The sequence below is a fragment of the Odocoileus virginianus genome, unplaced genomic scaffold (genome assembly GCF_023699985.2).
Source record: "Odocoileus virginianus isolate 20LAN1187 ecotype Illinois unplaced genomic scaffold, Ovbor_1.2 Unplaced_Contig_6, whole genome shotgun sequence".
NCBI classification, from domain to species: Eukaryota; Metazoa; Chordata; class Mammalia; order Artiodactyla; family Cervidae; genus Odocoileus; species Odocoileus virginianus.
Window position 1 is genome coordinate 473,921 of NW_027224323.1, and position 17,601 is coordinate 491,521.

A 17,601-nucleotide genomic window follows, 5' to 3' on the forward strand; every position below is an offset into this window, starting at 1 on the left:
TATACGATAGTTCACAGTTTTTGACTTGGTTATGCTAGCTCTACCTTTTAAGTGTTTCTTAAGATGCTCAGCCACTTACCCTGTGTGCACTTGCATCTGTGTGTATCCACCCATCCAATCCAGCATTTCTAGACATTCTTTGAGGACCAGAGTCAGAACTCCAATTGCATACACTCTGCTATACAAGGGGGAGAACTTAAACATTGTCCCTGACTTCCATGACTCAAAACTAACCCCTGGAAACATTTATTGTTCTTGCCTTGTCAATGGCCAGCTGTAGCCCATTTGGAGGCCGTGTCTATGTAGGAACTAAAACATTTATTCTGTTACATATCGCTTAGGGCTGGTATTATTTTCCTAGGACTTGGACCAAATGTCTGAGTTTTGATCCAACCCTTGAAATAAGTTCTACATCATTTTTTCTTAAAGAGTTAACTGTTTACTTTTGCTATGTTGGGTCTTCTCTGCTACATGAAATCTTTCTCTAGTTGTGGCAAGCAGTGGCTACTCACTGGTTGCCATGTGTGGGCTTCTCATTGCAGTGGCTTCTCTTGTTACAGAGCACAGGCTTTGGAGCGCAGGCTCAGTAGTTCTGTCTCATGGGCTCAGCTGCATCCTGGTGTGTGGAATCTTCCTGGCCCAGGAATCAAAGCCCTGTCCCGTGTCCTGGCTTGTGGATTTATAACTCCTGGACCACCATGGAAGTCCCATAACTATCTCTGTATCTTGAGTGCTTGATAGAACTTTTGGATTCTAACCACCCTGCGTACTGTAGGGGTGCTGATCAGCATGCTCTGCCCATTATCAAGGGAATGGACAGTCCTTGGAAATGCTCGTGTCCACTGCCATTTGAAGCTTGAGGCTAGAAGACCATCTTTAGGTCCAGTGAACTGTGGTTCAGTAACCGCTGCCTCATTAGGCTCTCAAGTGTCAGCTGCCGCCCCATCTTTGATTCCTTCTCTTTCACCTGTTCAGAAAGATGAGTCCTTCAGCTCAACTACAGAAGTCCTGGTGATGCCAGACTACACACTTCCCCTCAGCTAGGGTAACGTCATCCTGCATTTTCCTTGAGTAAACCTTAGTGAGTGGAACGTACGTTCCTTTCTTGAGAATAAATAAGATGCTTGAGGGACTTTTCCTTGATCAGACTGCCCCTTCCATAGAGTAGACTAAAGTGAAAGTGTTAGTTGCTCAGGTCTGTGCAACTCTTCAGGATCCTATGGACTTTAGCCAACAAGCCTCCTCTGTCCATGACATTCTTCAGGAAATATTGGAGTGGGTTACCATTTCCTTCTCCAGAGGATCTTCTGACCCAAGGATAGAACCTGGGTCTTCTGCACTGCAGGCAGATTCTTTACCATCTGAGCCACCAGATAAGCCCATATGGTGAGAGGATGCTTAACCTTGTTCCACGATGCTTTAGTCTATTTTCTCCCTCTTCCCTGGACACCTGAGGGCATGTCTACCAAATCTACATAAGCATTGTCTCTGATGAACAGCGGTCTGATGAAAGGCACAGTTTCCTGGATACTTAATGTGGACATTTGTGTGTTTTAAATGAGGTGACTTTTACACAGACATGCGTGTGCAGGGCAGATATTAAATCAATTTATTTAAGCCCTCAGCAATCAAATAACACCAACCAGGACATGATTTAGTGACTGGGAGAGATGAGATGGGATAAGGAGTGTTAGTGTGAAGAGAGCAGGATCATGTTAATCAGGAACCAGGAAAGTTGTCTTCATGTTGTTGATCTTGAGTCCATGGAGATGAGGACATGTCTGGTCTCTGTGACTCTTTCTGCAGGTGAAAAAAACAGAACCAAATGTTTAGTAGAGTTGACTGTGTGACCGTTGACTGAGGTGAGCCTCAGGCAGTAGGCTGTCCAGGAAATAGGGAATTGGCAGCTGATTCAACATGCAATTCCTGGTGGACCTCAACACTACATCTCTGTGATGGCAGGTTCCCTGTGGAGTTGTCCCCAGGATGTACATATGGTTGGAGATTTCCCACTGGGGATTGATTCTATGAGTAATGATTTCACAATGCATGTACATGGTGGTGCTTCATCTAAAGATGATTTTCAGGCTCTGTAATTGGAGCAGACAATTCTAACCCTGCAACTTTTGTCTTTTGCATTAATTTCAGGTGTACAGCCAAGTGCTTATACATACAATACTTAGTATGTTTTCTTTTTCAGACTCTTTTCCCATTTAAGTTTACAGAGTATTGCATATAGTCCACTGTGCTATGAAGTTGGACCTTGTTCTCTATCCTTCCTGTATATAACAATTTGTATCTACTAACCTCAAACTTCTCAGATAGTAAGGATATGCCTGTGATTCAGGGGACCCAGGTTTGATCCCTGTGTTGGTAAGATCCTTATAGAAGGGAATGGGCCCACGCCAGGATTTTTGCCTGGAGAATCCCAGGCAACCATATGGACAGAGGAGATTGGAGGGCTATGTTCCATGGTGTTGCTGAGAGTCCAACATGACTGAGGAAGGAATATTTCTTTCACTTTCACTTTTCAACTACAAACCTCCCAATCCTTCTCTTCCCCAGCCCCTTCCACTTGGCAACCACAGGTCTGTTCTCCACCTCTGTGCATCTATTTTTGTTTTGTAAATAAGTCCCTCCATGTCATGTTTTAATTCTATGCAAAAGTGATATATATGTGAAAGTCAAAGTCACTCTGTCACGTCTGACTCTCTGTGACCCCATGGACTGTAGCCCAAAATGTTCTTCTATCTTGGAGATGCTCCAGGCAAGAATACTGGAGTGTGTTGCCATTTCCCTCTCCAGGGGATCATCCCGACCCAGGGGATCGAATGCGCGTCTCCTGCATTGTTGGCAGATTCATTACCATCTGAATAAACCATGGCTTTTATCTCCACTGAAGTGAGAAGTGGACTATAAGGAAAGCTGAGCACCAAAGAATTGATGCCTTTGAACTGTGGTGTTGAGAAAGACCCTTGATACCTTGATAGGCCCTTGGACTGCAAGGAGATCCAACCAGTCCATCCTAAAGGAAATCAGTCCTGAATATTCATTGGAAGAACTGATGCTGAAGTTGAAACTCCATTATGTTGGCCACCAGATGCAAAGAGATGACTCATTTGAAAAGACCCTGATGCTGGGAATGATTGAAGGTGGGAGAAGAAGGGATCGACAGAGGATGAGATGGTTGGTTGTCATCACTGACTTAATGGACATGAGTTTGAGCAAGGTCTGGGAGTTCATGATGGACAGGGAGACCTGACATACTGCAGTCCATGGGGTCACAAAGAGTCAGATATGACTGAAAGACTGAACTGAACTGCAAACTATAAGTGACATTTATGGTATTTGTCTTTATCTTTCTGACAGATTTCACTCAGTGTGACAAATCTCTAGGTCCATCCATGTTGCTGTAAATGGAGTTATTTGCTGCTTCTTATGGCTGAGTAATGTTCCATTGAATATACATACCACTTCTTTGTTATCATATTCACCTGAAAGTTAGAGCTTTTAGTCATTTTTTTTTTCCTTAAGTTTCTCTCTTGGCAGAACATTAAAAGCCATACTTTAGCCTAGATCAGTGCCAATCCCTGAGGTTGCCTTATTTTAGAAGGTTCAAGCGTCTTACTTTTGGAACATCTTCTGGTAGGAGTATAAAGCAAATGCAGGTTTCAGAGAATGCAGTTGGAAGGCCTTCACTGGTTCTGTCAGGATCATATGAGATTAAACACTGGTCTTGCAGAAAGCGTGAAAGTGAAAGTCACTCAGTCATGCCCAACTCTTTGCAATCCCTTGGACCACGACAGTGCATGGAATTCTCTCGCCCAGAATACTGGAGAAGCTTCTCCCTTTTCCAAGGCATCTTCCCAACTCAGGAATCAATCCCAGGTCTCCCCAGCTGAGCCACAAGGGAAGCCCAAGAATACGGGAGTGGGTAGCCTATCTGTTCTCGAGCAGATTTTCCCAACCCAGGAATTGAATTGGGTTCTCTTACATTGCAGGCAGATTCTATACCAACTGAGTTATCAGGGAAGCCCAGGGCTCTCTTTAATACTGATTCTCCTGGAGGAGATATGTGTGGCGATAACCACGAGGTCTGGACTGACAATTAACACGTGGTTAACAGTTTCCACCAACTCATGGGGATTCCTGCTTCTCCCTGATGATTTTGGTCTGCAAGATTCCTGCAGGACAAGACTCTCACCACAGCTGCTCAGCATTAATCAAGCAAACTCTTTGCAATTTAATATGGTTCAAGAGCAGCAAAATTATGGGACAAAAAAATCGTTTAGTGACACGTTTAAATTCTTGGGACAAACATTTCACATGTATGAAATAACAGTGTTTCCTTATTGCTTCATCATGAAGGGTCACCATTAATAACGGACCATGTTTACTTACAAAAGTGTCAGAGTCACGTCTTTTCACTCGTCTGGACAGTTATCTGGGGAAAAACAAAATGAGAGAAATAAAAGAGGCACCGATTACTAACATTCCCCAGTATTTCGAAGGCTTCTTTCTTTCGTTTTTTAAGTAACAGATCTTAAAAGAGATTACTTGTGGAAGAAGAAATTTTGATTAAGCTGATTTGTTTCCTGATATTTACACACAAGGTGAAAGGCATTGCCAGGGAAAAAAGTATAATTCCGTTACCATTATGGATGAAATTCAGGATATTTTCTTCTGGAATCCCATTTTGTATCACTGCGTTTTTGAACTCCTCTTCCCATTGCGGATCAACATTATCTCCTTTGCCTGTAAAATCACCATGCAAAAAGGAAAATTGTTGGCCCCTGGGAACCCACGGATATTCCTGAATTCTGCCGCTGCTGCTGCTAAGTCGCTTCAGTTGTGTCTGACTCTGTGCGACCCCATAGACGGCAGCCCACCAGGCTCTGCCATCCCTGGGATTCTCCAGGCAAGAACACTGGAGTGGGTTGCCATTTCCTTCTCCAATGCATGAAAGTGAAAAGTGAAAGTGAAGTCGCTCAGTTGTGTCCGACTCTTCGCAACCCCATGGACTACAGCCTACCAGGCTCCTCCATCCATGGGATTTTCCAGGCAAGAGTAGTAGAGTGGGGTTCCATTGCCTTCTCTGATTCCTGAATCTACAGAACAGAAAATGGAATGTGCCAATCAGATGTTCACTTGTATAGTCTAAGAGATTCAAATGGTTTCCATGACACAGACATGTGCTTTCTGTCTTAAGAATTGAGCCCAGTCCAACTTGATGAGTAGGACACCCTACCCCTCAGCATCAGAAGCTGAACTGCCAGAATTTGCCAGGATCTCCATGACTCTGGGGTTCAGTTGATCCTAATATGGAACCAACCTACTTGCTTCTCACACCCTTCTCGTATATGTACGTGCGACTCCTATCTGTTTCTAGACCCAGTTTAATAGGAAATACCTTTATCCCCTTCCACAGACCCATTCAGCACTTTGCATATGACAGGGGGTGATTTACTCTTTCATGAACCTACCACTCTACCTGATAACCTTTTCTGAAATAGACCCCTATTGTCTCCATGGCACACACCTCTCAGTGCTTCTGCATGGTTACTTGAGGGGGTGATGTCAGTGTTCATAAGAACAATGCATTTGAATCATGGAACAGGAGAAAGATTTATCTTACAAGTGTCTGTTCCAAGGCTTACAGTGCATCAGAAAACTGATATCGTACACTAACACACACATATGCAATCTGCATACATCTGGAATCTAGAAAGATGGTACTGATAATGAACCTATTTGCAGGGCATCAGTGGAAAAAGAGTCACAGAGAACAGACTTATGGACATGAGGAGAGGAGAGGAGACAGTGAGACGTACAGAGAGAGTAACATGGAAACTTACATGACCCTATGTAAAATAGATAGCCAACGGGCATTTGCTGTGTGTCTCAGGGAACTCAAACAGGGGCTCTGTATCAACGTTGAGGGGTGGGAAGGAGATGGGAGGGAGTTTCAAAAGGGAGAGGACATATGTATACCTATGAACTTCCCTTGCAGCTCTGCAAGTAAAGAACCCTCCTGCAATGTGGGAGACCTGGGTTTGACCTCTGGGTTGGAAGATTGCTTGGAGAAGGGAAAGTCTACCCACTCCGGTATTCTGGCCTGGAGAATTCCAGTCTCAAAGAGTCAGACACGACTGAGCAGCTTTCACACAAGCATATGTATACCTATGGCTGATTCATGTTGATATTTGACAGAAAACAACACAATTCGATAAAGCAGTGATCCTTCAACTAAAAAATAAATAAAAATATAAAAATGAAATAAATTCAGCCTGATTATACCCACGGCTTGATATTAGTTGACATGTTTTTTAAAAAAGATTCTAGTAAAACTTCATTTTTAAAATTTCAACAGATAGGAATCATTTTGAAATGTCTGATGATGTGACATTCTGCACCCTATGACTTCCTGTTTCTTGGTAGTTTACCTTCCAGGATCCTTAATTCAGTGAGCATAAAGATGCAGGCCTTGCACGCTGAATACTGAATACTGTCAGCACCTCCTGATATTCTGAGAAAGTCCTGACAGTGGACATGTAACATTACCATGTCAGTGGGAATTGTACGATGTCATACCTACCAAATAATCCCACCATTTTTGTCTCCTTGCCATGTCCATCCACGTTGATGTTATGTGTTATGAGAGCGTTCTCGCCCCCATTAATGATGCTAAATTCATTGTGACCCGCATCTGTGTGAGAGAGAAAAGATAGAAACAGTCCCACCTTAACTTATTGTCAGTGAAATTGCTGTCGCACAGGGCGGCCTTGAAGAACGGCCCATAGTGTATGGACCCACTCGCATCGTGCATGCACAGAGTGCTCCTGTTACCCAGGCCAAGGAGAGGAGGCACAACTTTTCCCCGTCCCCACCCTTTCCTACAATGAGCCAGTCACTCCTTGCTGTCTTACCAAGATGCTTTCTAGAACGTGTACTCTAATGGACCCCACAGATTTTCTCTGCTTTGTGTTTTGACTTGCTGAGTCTTTGTCGCTGCCCGTGGGCTCTCTCTCCTTGTGGTGACTGTGGATTAGAGTCTAGTTGTGACGCATGGACTTCTCAGTGCAGGGGCTTCTCTCGTTGCTGAGCCCAGGATCGAGGGTGCGTGGGTTTCAGTACTTGCAACTCAGGGCTCTAGAGTGCAGGCACAGTAGTCGTGGTGCATGAGCTTAGATGTCACCTGGCATGCGGGATTTTCTCAGACTGGGGATCAAACCTATGTCTCCTGCCCTGGCAGGCAGAATTCTTACCCCCTGACCACCAGGGAAGCTCCTGAGAGTGTTTCAAAACGTCGTAAAGGTGTTGTCAAATACAGGTTCTAAAGTTCTTTGTATTTCTGTTACTCCATCCACAAAATTGGTTTCTCTTGATCAAAATCAACCTACCTTGTGTTCATTACCTTCTTTTCCTGAGTTCCTACATCAGGCCAGGCAACCTTTTGAACACTTTAAGTGTTGTGTTTCCCAAGCCCCTCAGTCTGGGGTATGACATAGCCCACTGCCATGTTTGTTGGTGTGAAGACAGTTTACTTGCTGGGACGTGTAGGCAGTGACGTCCTAGAGGTGACCTCCTTCCCCACCTGGTGCTCTGCCCCTGCTCTCTGCTCTGCCCACCCACTCTGGCCCATTGTCTGGACAAGAAGCATCTCTGACCTACTATGTGTCCCCTCGACACCCTCTACGTCCATCCTCTCTCTCCTGGCCTCCATCTCACCTTCCTGCAATTACTCAGCAACATGAAAAGTAAGACTGCCCATCTCTGTTCCCGAAGCATGCAAACACCACTGCTCCGTGTCTGAAACACTGAAAATTATTAGTGTGCTTGAAAAAAGAAAAAAGCAGCCAGAGCAGCTTTGGAGTCTCAGAGCCCTGACAAGAATATGCAATTTTCCCAAGGCCACGCAGAGTCCACCAGCCTCGCTCATGTTATGACAGCTTAATTCAGACTATGCATGTCCTCAGATTATCAGTGACCACCTGTGGCTCACTGTGGCTTCACCAAGGTGGGCGTAGCAGCATCACTGAATTGACTGTGATGTTCATGAATGGATGGGCCAGTGAGAGTAAAGCTATCTTCTGGCTGTGACACACCATCAAGGCCACTGCTGGTCCTGGGCCTGATGTGGGGACACCTCACAGTCCCCAAGACAAACCTGAAGGCTGCAGTGGCTGGTCCCCAAGAGACCTTCCAAGAAGTCTTGCACTTCTGTTGTCTCTCTTGTTTAGTCACTGTGTAAAAAGCTAGAACAGATTGCAAAAATGGAGAAGAGTAAAGACAGTGGAAGCATTCATGATTCGGCAAAGGGAAATCATACAATGGGAATAAGAAAATGAAAGCATAATTTAGAAAACATCAAATATTAGAAGTTATCAAGGAAAGTATGGGGAAAATATTTTAGGCATTGATTTTACTGATTTGAGCTCATCGCATAGGCACTGTGCTGCTACTTAGTTTGGGCAAGGGGTGTGATCACATATTGATATGTTTAAATTTTTATCAAATATGTTCCTCTTACGCCATGTAAAAATAATAATGTTATTTAGGGCCGTTATAAAAAGCTCAGAGATACAAAGCTGAGCCAGCATCCCCATTGCTTTAAATAGAAGCTGCCTTTATGGTTGAACTCGAGATAATTTCCTTGAGTTCAAGTTCACCCATCTCAGCTTGGATGACCAAAGACATGTTAAGATTGTTTTTAAAAAGTGAATGTCACTGATGTGCAAACTCAAGATAGACCCCTGAGACCTCAGTTCATAAGCCTGTTGTCAATTATCTGTGAGAACCCTACGAAATACAAATTCTACACTCATGCTTAGTCACATTGTTCTTGTTGATATTTAACCACTATGTCATGTCTGACTCTCCATGACCCCATGAAGTGTACCACATCAAGTTCCTCTGTCCTCCACGATCTTCCAGAGTTTGCTCAAATTCATGTCCATTGATTCGGTGATGCCATCCAACCGTCTCATCCTCTGTCGTCCCCTTCTCCTCCTGCCTTCAGTCTTCCCCAGTATCAGGGTCTTTTCCAGTGAGTCAAATCTTTGCATTAGGTGGCCAATGTCCTGAGACTTCAGCATCAGTCCTTCCAGTGAATATTCTTGGTTGATCTCCTTTAGGATTGATTGGTTTGATCTCCCAGCTGCCCAAGGGACTCTCAAGAGGCTTCTCCAGCACCACAATTCTAAAGCATCAATTCTTTGGTGCTCAGCTTTCTTTATGGTCCAACTCTCAGATACATACAAAACTATTGAATAAAAGCATACTGTTGACTATACAGACCTTTGTTGGCAAAGTGATGTCTCTGCATTTTAATATGCTGTCTAGGTTTGTCATAGCTTTCCTTCTAAGGAGCATGCATCTTTCAATTATGTGACTGCAGTCACAATCTGCAGAGATTTTGGAGCCCAAGAAATAAAATCTGTCACCGCTTCCACTCTTCCCCCTTTCTATTTGCCATAAAGTGAGGGGAACAGATGTCATGATCTTAGCGTTTTTGAATGTTGAGTTTCAGACCAGCATTTTCAGTCTCCTCTTGCACCGTCATCAAGAAACTCTTTAGTTCCTCTTCACTTTCTGCCATTAAAGTGGTATCATCTGCATATCTGAGGCTGTTGATATTTCTCCTAACAATCTTGATTCCAGCTTGTAATTCATCCAACCTGGCATTTAGCATGACGTACTCTGCATATAAGTTATATAACCAGCATGACAGCACATACTAACTTGTTGTACTCTTCTCCCAGTTTTGAACCAACCTGTTCTTCCACATCTCACCGTTGCTGACTGATCAACATACAGGTTTGTCAAGAAACAGGTAATCTGGTATTCCCATATCTTTAAGAATTTTACAAAATGTGTTGTGATCCACACACTCAAAAGCTTTAGCATAGTCAATGAAGCGGGGGAAAAATATTTTTGTTTTTTGTTTCTGGAATTGCCTCTCTTTCTCAATGATCCACTGAATGTTGACAATTTGATCTGGTTCATCTGCCTTTTCTAAATCAAGCCTATACTTCTGGAAGTTCTCAGATCACCTACCACTGAATTCTAGCTTGAAGGATTTTGAGCACTACCTTGCTCGCATGTGAATTGAGCACAAAGTGCAGTAGTTTGAACATTCCTTGTCATTGACCTTCTTTGAGATTGAAATGGAAACTGACCTTTTCCAGTTCTGTGGCCTCTGCGGAGTTTTCCAAAGTTGCTGACACGTTGCTTGCAGCCCTTTAACAGCATCATCTTTAGGATTTTAAACAGTACAGCTTGAATTCTGTCACCTCCACTAGTGTTGTTCATATAAAGCTTCCTAAGTCCTGCTTAACTTCACACTCTAGGATATCTGGATCTGGTCTCATTGATTAACACTCTGTTGAGGGGAGACGATCCAGTTCCTGACCTCTGATTTTTAGTAGGAGTAGAATTCAGGTGTATGGGGTTATTGAAGGAAGTTGAGACCAAGATTTCTACCTGAACATACTCTTCCCAGTAAAACATTCATACTTACAGTCAACAGCATAAAAGTTTTCTTCCTTTATGCCTGAGACATATTTTTCTATGCATTCTCCATTCTTCCTGAAAAACAAAATATTTTCAAGTTGGTTGATTAAAATCATAAAAATTTGATGTATAATTAAGATTCTTTCTTTGTGACACTCCAGAAAATATGTCAGGCATCACCTCAGTGCTGTTGAACATTTGACCTTCAAAAGAGAGAAAATATGCTGTCTCAGATCCAGTAACTATCAAGTGGCAAGGATGGTTTGTCTCCACATGAAGTCTGACTAGTAGTTCTAAAGATAACCTGCAGATACGCAACAGGTCGTGTGTAAAGTCAATAAACACAGAGAAATCTATAATTTTAGGAAAAAAGAAAAAGAATCAACTGTTCCTTTATATAGTCTCTGAAAACTGAGAGACATAGCTATCGTGACAAACCTTGTGGGTTGTCACAACCGTGGCAGTGATTCATTAAGACAATGAAAATGCAAGTGTTATTCACTCAGTTGTGTCCAACTCTTGCCACGCCATGGACTGTAGCCTGCCAGGCCCCTCCACTGCCTATGGGATTCTCCAGGCAAGAATACCGGAGTGGGTGGCCATTTCCTCCTCCAGGGGATCTTCCCGACCCAGTGATCGAACTCATGGCACGTGCATTGGCAGGCGCCTAGGACGGGACTTGGAAAAGCCACTAGGGGCTCTGACGGCTTTGGGAAACTCAGTGGTGATGAGACATCAAGTGAGGAAGCCCCGAGGGCAGAGCTCACTGTGTGCTCTCCCCGGGCTGTCCCTTCTGGGCTCAGAGGGAATCATTTCTTACAAATCCGCAGGAAGGGCTCAAGCCCTGGTGGGGACTGTGGGTTCCAGGAATGAGCCTCTTCCCTCTGCCATGTCCCTCTCTCCTTTAATGAGTTGATGCCAGTGGAGTTTCTGGGTTCCCCCTCTAAGCAGAATTTTCAGGACATTCCCTGGAGGCTCACAGAGGAACTGCCCTCGCCCCAGCTCAGAGACCCCGCTCAGCCCCACAGCTCAGAGCGTCTTCCTCTCAACGTCACCCAGAGAGCTCCCTGCAGACGGGGAGGAGACACCCTCCCTTAGGCCGGGGTTTACAGGTGTTTTCCTTCTGTTTTTTTTTACTTACTTGATATAAAAGTGGAAGTGTACAGTGCCATTTTCTTCATCAAACTCAATGTAACGCATGAAAATATGGAATGGCCCACCCTCGGTGATTTTCTCTATGTTTTCAGCTGCGATGTAATGGGTTAACCATCTTCCTGTGAACTACAAGTAAAATTCCCTTCAGAAATCTTATTCCATCTCTGTAAATTCTGCCCGACATCATCCCTCAGAAGGTTCCCTGCCCTTTCTCTTGAGCAGAAGTTACCTTTCTTTATGAACACAGCCCTAGGTATAAAATCATGTGAAAACTCAAGTCAAGTAAAGGAAAGAATAGAGAAATTACTGAGAGCTTGAGCTGTCTTGTCAAACACAAGAGCCCTAGTCTAACAGCTATGTGTTGTTCCTTCAGTTTTACAAGAGCAGTGAACACGCATGAGAGCCAATGAACAGATGGTAGAGATGATACGGACATCACAACAGCAGGCATAGAGCCAATGAAACGGAGCAATTTTCAATTGCAGGGAGATGCCTAGACTTAGCGATCCACATGACTGGACCTCGAAAGGGACACGCACATTGATACACGTCAAGACCTCCTCCCAAGCTCAGAAGACGTTCAATTGCCCCTGGTACCTGTGAGGCGTCTATCTGAGCTTCACCTTGACTGGCAACAAGCAGACCAAGGACAAGACTGAACAGCAGAACCTTCATCTTGTTGACTCTCGTGGTCCTTCGGTAGAAGCTGAGGGTGTCCAAGGGGTTGGAGAGGGTGCAAAATTGCTGCCACTTTTATAGCCTGCATCTGTTGGCGTGACACATCATGAACCAATGGCTGTTCCTCATATGGCCAGTTACAACAGCAGGCGTCTTCAGTATCCTGGTTGGCAGAGAAGATTTTCTGGCGTTCTGTCATTTTGATAATGAGATTTGTTTTAAGAGAAGCATATGTGGATGTGGGCATTTGGCCTTTAAAGTAAGTGAGAAATTGCAGTACATTCAATATTGTAAGGTGACAATTGTTTATTTTTCTGTTTATCATGAAATCCAAAATGAGATGAGCTGTCCAAGGTACATACCACTCACTCCTGCTTAACATTTATTTTCTAAAAGTAAAGATTGACTGTGTGGTTTAGCCAAGGGAACACTATTTCCTAAGAGACCCTTGGAAAGACTTCTGTTATTCTGAGGTGAGGAGCAGGTCAGCACAAAGCATTTATCACGTTCTCCTGCCCCAATGTGGGCTTTTTCCTCCTAAATACTAAGAGGACGATCCATTTAAACGCCCCTTAACCTCATCTGAAGAAGGTACCTCAGTAGTTTATTTTCAGTGATTTCTGTCAGACAACCTTTTACCCATTTAATCTGTAGTATAATATTTACTCACTAACTCAGTTGTTTCTCGCAGGGAGCAAAACAGCTGGATAGCAGTTCTTGTAATTTTTAGAATTTTGAATGGAAAAAAATAAATTTCCTAAGACAAAGTCACTGAAACAGTGAAAGAGTCTTTTTTTTTTTTTTTTTTTGCATTTTTTATCGAATTTTACTTATGTTCATCTTCATTCATGGTAATTTAGCAAATGAATACATTAAAGGATTTATTTTTTTCTGAGTATAGAAATGAAGAAACAACGAAACTCAGGGTTCCTGAGTCAGCTAATTGAGAACACCTGGAGTGGTGACCCACTGCTGGCTGCTCTTGGGACGGATCAGAGCTCAGAATCCTTCATTTCAATTGAATTCAGACCTTTGAGGAAAGCTTGTCATCTCGAGGGTGTCCTCTGCTCACATCTTCAGAGGATCGCTTCCCTTCATGTTCACGTGGACCGACAATATATCCATGTTTTTTCTTTTTATTCTCTTTCCTTTCAGTTGCAATATCATGCTATCTCTTCTGTTCATACATTCCTCTCTATAACATCCTGTCGTATTTTCAGCTGTGAAGTCTGTGTGATAGAAGGTTTTCATGTCTCAGAATATGCTAAAACCGTTTCCTCTCTTTGGTCTTTGATCCAGACGTTAATTTTCTTTTCCTGTCTGTTTCTTTATCTTGGCTGCACCATGCAGCATGCAGGATCTTAGTTCTCCAACGGGGATGAAACACTTATGGGCCCTGTGCTCTGTGCTGGGGAAGTGAAGAAGTTTAATAACTGGGCCACCAGAGAAGTCCCGATTCAGATAAATTTGAGTAGTCATGTGAACCCAACTAACACCCCTTATCATCACCCTTCCATCTCTACTTTTGCACCTCCAGCATTACCAGGTTTTCGTTTTGGATGCTTACCAACATGTGTCCCCTGGGAGGGTATCCGAGGACCATCCCATCTTAGGAAGATCTTTCCAACTGCAAATCAAGGGGAGATTAAACACTAGTTCTTCTAAGAGATTATTGCAACAGTTGTGATAATCATGTTGTTTTCCATTGGTCTTAGCACTCTCCTTCCCTGTGTTCACAAGTCTGTTCTCTATATCTGCATCTGTGTTCCCTCCCTGCAAAGAATAGGTAGCTGCTGAGAATTTGGTGAAACACAGGGATCCCAGCCAGGTGCTCTGTGATGACCTGGAGGGGTGAGATGGGATGAGGGGAGGGGGTTCAAAAGGGAGGTAATTAATGAATAATTGTGGCTGATTTGCATTTTATATGGCAGAAACCAAGAGAATATTGTAAAGCATTCTCCATCAATTAAAAGATAGAATAGAAAAGAAAAAAGTTTTCATCCTTAAGAAAATTGATGCAAAAAAAAAAAATAAAACCCTATTGCTTTGTACTGAAAGGACTTATATGGCCTTTAATCCCAATTCTCATTAATATCGGTCAAAATGTAGGTAATAGAGTAATAAATAAAAACAGAACCATCTTACAAAAACATTTCTTTTGTAACTCCCTCCAAATAACAATAAAGCCCTGCTTGGTACATCTTCCTGTTTTCTTCTTCTCAAATTTATTTGCATTTTTGTAACTGAGAAGTCTCTCTCACCCAGTTTATTAATTTTGTCTTACTTGTCTGTTTTCTCTGTAACCACTGCTTTTATATCTTAGATTGTGCAACTCCTAAGTAAGCATTGCAAGGAAGCTATTGATCTTGGCCACTCAAAATTTCAGTTTCCCTCAATGATTCGTGGCCAAGGTTGCAATGCAGTTGGAGTCTAAAGTTGAGACAATAAAACACAAGCCCACTGTCTTAAAGAAAGTAATTGTTTATATAACTTTTATTACCAAAAATGTATTTTTATATTTATTTATTTATGTACTTATTTATTTGTCTGTGTCAGGTCTTAGTTGCACAACACAAAGTCTTTGTTTTGTCATAGCTGGGACCTTTAGTTATGGCACGTGGACTCTCTAGATGTGCTACTGACAGACCAGTGAATCCAAGAAAGGAGGTGAGGAAGCAAGGAATATGACTTTCTTTGGACATTCCACTGAGAAGATGGCAGACTAATGTCTCAAAATAACCATCTTGTTGGGGTCTGGATGCCAGGTTCTTTTATAGGGACAGAGGGAGAGAAGTTATGAGAAACTAAAGTCAAAAGTCAGAATAGAGAGCGAGAGACAGTGAGGAAGTAAACTAAGAAAGGTCTTCAGTCTTGCAGAACATCTCAGGATGGGCCAGCCTTTGGAATGCCTGTGTTAATTTCTTCTTTTCGCAGCTGGGCAGGGTCAGATTATCTCCCTGTGAGCTGAGAAAAGGCACTTTAACAGCCAGGCTGAAGGGTAGGGTCTTCTAAGGGAGGCCATAATGTATGATTATAATCACAATGGCAACAAGCCAAGGAACCAGTTCCAACACGGAGTCAGCTGTGGTTCTTCTCTACAGTCCCCACTGTCAAAGTCCATTCTACAGTCTTATGGAAAAAGAGGGCAGTGACCATGCTGCTTCACGAGAAGGATCGTTGTGGGAGTGTTCACCACTGGTGTCAGTATTTCATAGGTTGAGATTTTGCTTCTTGTTTTCCTCTTTGGAAAGTGTCTACTGTACACCTACTGTCACCCTCAAAATTCTGCACTTGAAATCCAGGAGAGAATAACTCAAGTTAAGGAGTTGAGCACTTTTCCATGCATGGGAAGACACAAGAGTCAGGGCTCATTAAAATGACTTCCTTGATATGTACTTCACCTCTCTGAAGGCATGGGATCCTATACTCTCAGCATTTCTTTAGGGTTAACCATAGGGAGTGGCTGTAGCGTGATGATCCTAGATAGCAGATATTCTCCTTCTTCTCATCTAAACAGTTCATGTTGGAGGGCTGTGATTGTTGGGTAAAATTTTCAGGCTTCCCCCTCTTGATCATGAATGTGACCAATATTTGGGAGACATTTCATGATCAACTCTTGTCCCATGGCACTGGGAGTTTCCATCCAGTTTAGGCAAACACTCTTGATGTGCCACTCCAGGTTTTAAGTTTTGGACCAGGCCCCATCAGAAATTAAAACTTCTCTGTGGATTCTAGCTAACTAAAATCCAGGGGACATTTTCCCTTTTTGCATCTTCCCTTAGTTAGAATCACAATGTTACAAGTATGTTATGTTATACGTGTGATTTTTCTCAAGATGTTTATCCATGGAAGTGTTGTTGGAGGCCTGATTACACTTCGGGTACTGTAAGAGGCAACAGTCCTTTAAAATGAGACCGGGTATAAGTAATGAAGCTAGTGACGCTGACAAGGACATAGTGTGGCGGAGAGACACAAATCACCATTTGAAAACAAAGAACAAATGTAAACAATGATTAGTGTAACTACTTGTAATCCAGTTGCAGTAGTCAAGTGACAGGGTGGCGGGGGATAACCAATTTAATGAGCTATCTGCAGTTTCTTTGTAGGGGTCATGCACATTTATGCATGGCTTAATCTTTGAGACAAGCCTATGTTAATGGCAGGATCAGGCAGGTAGGAAGAAAAAGGTAAATGTTTCCATTTAACTCACAGAAGGAATAACTTACCAAGTTACTATCAGTCATTATTAGTTTGAGGTGTTTTTTTCTTACACCTGGCCAGCACATTTAAACCAGCAAATGTTTTGGATAGAAGCCATAAAAAAATTATAACCATGTTTGCTAGTTATTCCGTCCTATGCAACTGATTCTTTATGTTAGCAGCTTTATGAAGCCATCAGGTTTCCCATTAGAATTATTTATTTATTTATTTTTACTCAGTTCAGCATTATGGTCTCAAAGTCAGCAACTTGCATGTATCCAGAGGCTTTTTTTTTTTCCTTTTTCTCTTTTTAAATCAATCTTCTTGAAGAGGAGGCATTTTTTTCAAAGGTATCAGAGTGAAATGGTAGCTATCTTTCATGACAGGGGACTTAAGAAGGCAAGTTTAAATCTGACTACAATGCAGTTGACAGAGAACCTGGTTACTGCAGTGACATACAACACTTTAAGATAGTAACTAGAAATATGACTAATATTCTACTGTTGCAGAATCCAATACTCAAGAAATCAAGCACCACACTCGGAGAGTTGGAGAATGCAGGTTTATTACACAAGCGTGCCCAGATGGGTTACCACTCCAAGCTCTGAGCCCTGAACAAAGGGTTATAGAGTTTTTACAGACAGACTGTAGTGGGCAACACTAGCTGTTAATAAGCTGGTTTATTTATTTATTTTTTCATTTATTTTTATTAGTCAGAGGCTAATTACTTTACAATATTGTAGTGGTTTTTGTCATACATTGACATGAATCAGCCATGGATTTACATGTGATCCCCATCCCGATCCCCCCCCCCCCCACCTCCCTCTCCACCTGATCCCTCTGGGTCTTCCCAGTGTACCAGCCCTGAGCACTTGTCTCATGAATCCAACCTGGGCTGGTGATCTGTTATGATATACATGTTGATAATATACATATTTCAATGCTGTTCTCTCATAACATCCCACCCTCGTCTTCTCCCACAGAGTCCAAAAGTCTGTTCTGTACATCTGTGTCTCTTTTCTGTTTTGCATTTAGTGTTATCATTACCATCTTTCT

At 42.7% G+C, this 17,601-nt stretch overlaps 1 protein-coding gene across 1 annotated transcript; it reads right to left on the reverse strand.

Moving 5' to 3' along the window:
• Window positions 1-1,586: 1,586 nt before the first annotated feature.
• LOC110151198 (odorant-binding protein-like) lies at window positions 1,587-12,400 on the reverse strand. The gene is made up of 7 exons (XM_020914503.2): window positions 12,265-12,400; window positions 11,654-11,793; window positions 10,520-10,587; window positions 6,596-6,706; window positions 4,654-4,755; window positions 4,402-4,444; window positions 1,587-1,800 (listed from the first exon to the last, which is right to left on the reverse strand). Exons 1-6 carry the CDS (start codon window positions 12,340-12,342, stop codon window positions 4,425-4,427), a joined length of 519 nt encoding a protein of 172 aa, XP_020770162.2. The 5' UTR covers window positions 12,343-12,400; the 3' UTR covers window positions 1,587-1,800; window positions 4,402-4,424.
• Between the last annotated feature and the right edge of the window lie 5,201 nt (window positions 12,401-17,601).

Coding starts and splice junctions, on each gene's coding strand:
- LOC110151198 (XM_020914503.2), bottom strand. CDS start 12,342: ATGAAGGTTCTGCTGTTCAGTCTTGTCCTTGGTCTGCTTGTTGCCAGT. Junction 10,588..11,653: donor CACTTCCACTTTTATATCAA/GTAAGTAAAAAA, acceptor TTTGTTTTTCAG/GAAGAATGGAGAATGCATAG. Junction 4,445..4,653: donor CCTGAATTTCATCCATAATG/GTAACGGAATTA, acceptor GTTTTTCCCCAG/ATAACTGTCCAGACGAGTGA.